At 48.7% G+C, this 2682-nt stretch overlaps 1 protein-coding gene across 1 annotated transcript in view; it reads right to left on the bottom strand.

The window, feature by feature from the left end:
- DGCR2 (DiGeorge syndrome critical region gene 2) overlaps positions 1-2682 on the bottom strand; it is a 118603-nt gene that overhangs the window by 66514 nt on the left and 49407 nt on the right. The window contains exons 4-5 of the mRNA XM_023725039.1: positions 1929-2139; positions 1155-1349 (exon numbers count right to left, since the gene is read on the bottom strand). Of these exons, the coding sequence (XP_023580807.1) occupies positions 1155-1349; positions 1929-2139 (406 nt within the window). The remainder of the gene's footprint in view (positions 1-1154; positions 1350-1928; positions 2140-2682) is intronic.

Genomic DNA, 2682 nt, shown 5'->3' with positions numbered 1-2682 from the left:
CATCAGAGCCTTGGCCATTCTCAAGCCACGAGTGAGGGTCCTAAGTGCCCCAACTCAAAACAGGCTGTCATGCCATGCAGACAGTGTAGAAGACAGTCATGTCTAGGAGTGTCTATGCTGTCCTGAAGATCAGCACCTACTGCTGGGGTCAGGGGCAACGGGCCCCGGACCAAGACAACAGCATTTCAAAAGATTCACCTCCAACCACTGTGAGTTGGACAGATGACAAACTACTAGGTGAATTATCCTCTAAGAGGCACACAGTGACTGAAAACCCAAAAGTTGTTTGTTAACTGTTCCCTGACCCTTCTCAACAGCAGGCAGACCCTGTCTATGCCTTCATATCCCTCTGTGCAGAGACCTAGCCCAGTGACCTGCCAAAATGTCACCCAGAGAGAGACGGTGCTGAGCTCTGCCCAAGCTCAATGATCCTCCATTCTAGCGGTGAGGAGACAGAAGAGAGGTGCCTGGTGTTCCCAGCTCACCACTCCTCACTTGTCCCCTTCTCAGAGACACTTAAGACATTACTACCAGGACTGCTATGTGTTTGGGGAAAGAAATTCCAGATCCAGGCTCAAGCCAAATACCCAGAAAGGAGTTCAACAGGTGGGGCCTGAGGGAACTAGATGGCCAGCAGAGAGGCCACAGCTAGAGTGAGCCCAGGGGGCTCTCCCAGAGCCAGGGCAACGGACAGGAGAGGAGTGTGCCAGCCAGGGAACAAGAGCTTAGCAGCCCACATCTGCTGTTTTTCCTTTACGTTACCTCTGTATTCCCAAATATCTCAGCATAAAATCTTTAAACACACACACAATCTATTTTAATTCTATCTACCTGATAGATTTCCTTCAAGTTTTGGATTCTAAATCCCAACTTCAGTCCTAGAAAACTTGTCCTTCCCTCTCTAGCCCGTGTTAGTTGCACTTTGTATGCTCATATTTATGCCCCAATCAAAGTCTTTTAACTAAAGGAGGAGGAACAGTCTAGAAATCTGGCCAAAGTGAGAAGCAACAACAGACCTAGGGAAGGCCTCGTCCCTACAAAGGGCCTGGAAGAAGGGCCTGGCCAGCTGCGCTGTGTCCTCAGGGCAGCCCTCCCATTGCCAAAGCATTCCCCAAGCCTATGGTGCCCCAAGCCTCCAAGGGTTTTCGGCCCACTCTTCTCCATGGTCCCTGCACCTAAGGTGGGAGGAGAAAAGACCCCAGCAGACACCCCTAGTCAGCACAATTTCCCCCATTTTCAAATTCAACACTTCTGCAGACCGGAAAGACTTACCTTTGAACGCTACCTCCCAGCGACCCTCTAAGGAGTGGTTCCGGCCAGTGATGACATACTGATAGCCAACCCACAACCTGCACGGGGAAGTAGAAACAGGAGAGACTTCAGCGTGGCAGCGGGAAGCAGACCTCAACGACTCTGTGCGTGTGTGTTTAATAGTTACACTGACCTTTAAAAAACTGAACTTCTAAAGCACTAATGCTTTAAAAACTTTTAAAACTTAAAAAATGCATTAAAATTCTAAACAATAGATTTAAAGGTCAGAAAAAGTTTATTTCGCTGTTCCAATAAAGCCTGAATACTTAATGCAAGACCAACCTTACTCTTCGTGGACATCAAAGCCCCGTGAATACAATTTTGTGAATATACTAAAAGCCACCAAATTATACACTTCAAGAGGGTGAGTTTTATGGTATGTGAACTGAATCCATAAAAAAATAGCCCCTGTGAAGCACGCCTTGCTGTGCTGGTTAACAATACGCACCTGATCCCCACTGCCACAGGCACTGGAGAGAACTTCCACCATGTGGAAGCGGGGGCTGGCCTTCCCTCAAATGATGGCTGCCACCTATGCCTGAGGCGTGCAGCAGAGGACCAAGTGTCATGTACTCAGTCAGTCACCAGGCCCCTCAGGTCTCCAGCCCAGGACTCACTTGTGCTGGTCCTTCCACCCGAAGCTCCGCTCTGGCTGGTCCCATTCCTGGGCCAGGACAAAGCGCAGCTCCTGGTCGGTGGAGAAGGTGGCGAGGGAGCCATTCACCCGCTGGCAGGTCTGCGCAGCGTCCCAGTAGTTCTCTCCACTCAGGTAGACCCTGTAGCAGCTGGCCGTGCCTTCATAATGGTGCCACCCAGTCGGGCACTTCCCTAGGAAACATGAAGGACAAAGGGAAGGTGTCCCCCAAATTAGGATCTTGACTACAAAATTAAATTATATATGCTGCATTAGGGCCCGGCATACCTCAGAAATCACACTAGAGAAATGGGAAAACTGAGGCTCAAGAGAAAAAGCTCCTGCTTCTAAGACAACATACCTTATAGAACTGTTCGAGTTTCTCTAAAACAGATTCAACCTAAGATACAAGTGTATTCAGTGATTCTTTCCATTTCTATACCCATAACCCACTGCCATCAAGTCAATTCTGACTCATAGAGACCCTATAGGACAGAGTAGAACTGCCCCATAGGGTATAATCTTTATGACAGCAGATTACCACATCTTTCTCCCTCGGAGTAGCTGGTGGGTTTGAACCTCTGACCTTTCCGTTAGCAGCTGAGTGCTTAACTACTGTGCCACCAGGGCTCCTCCATTTCCATAACGGCTTCTAATTTACATGGTAGTAAAGAATGGCTGCTGAACTAACTTCTGTGAAGTGAGTCTGTTTTCTGAGTAAGCCTGGTTAGCGAGAC

The sequence above is a fragment of the Trichechus manatus genome, unplaced genomic scaffold (assembly GCF_000243295.1).
Source record: "Trichechus manatus latirostris isolate Lorelei unplaced genomic scaffold, TriManLat1.0 scaffold00282, whole genome shotgun sequence".
Taxonomy (NCBI): domain Eukaryota; kingdom Metazoa; phylum Chordata; class Mammalia; order Sirenia; family Trichechidae; genus Trichechus; species Trichechus manatus.
This window is presented reverse-complemented; position numbering and strand designations above follow the sequence as displayed.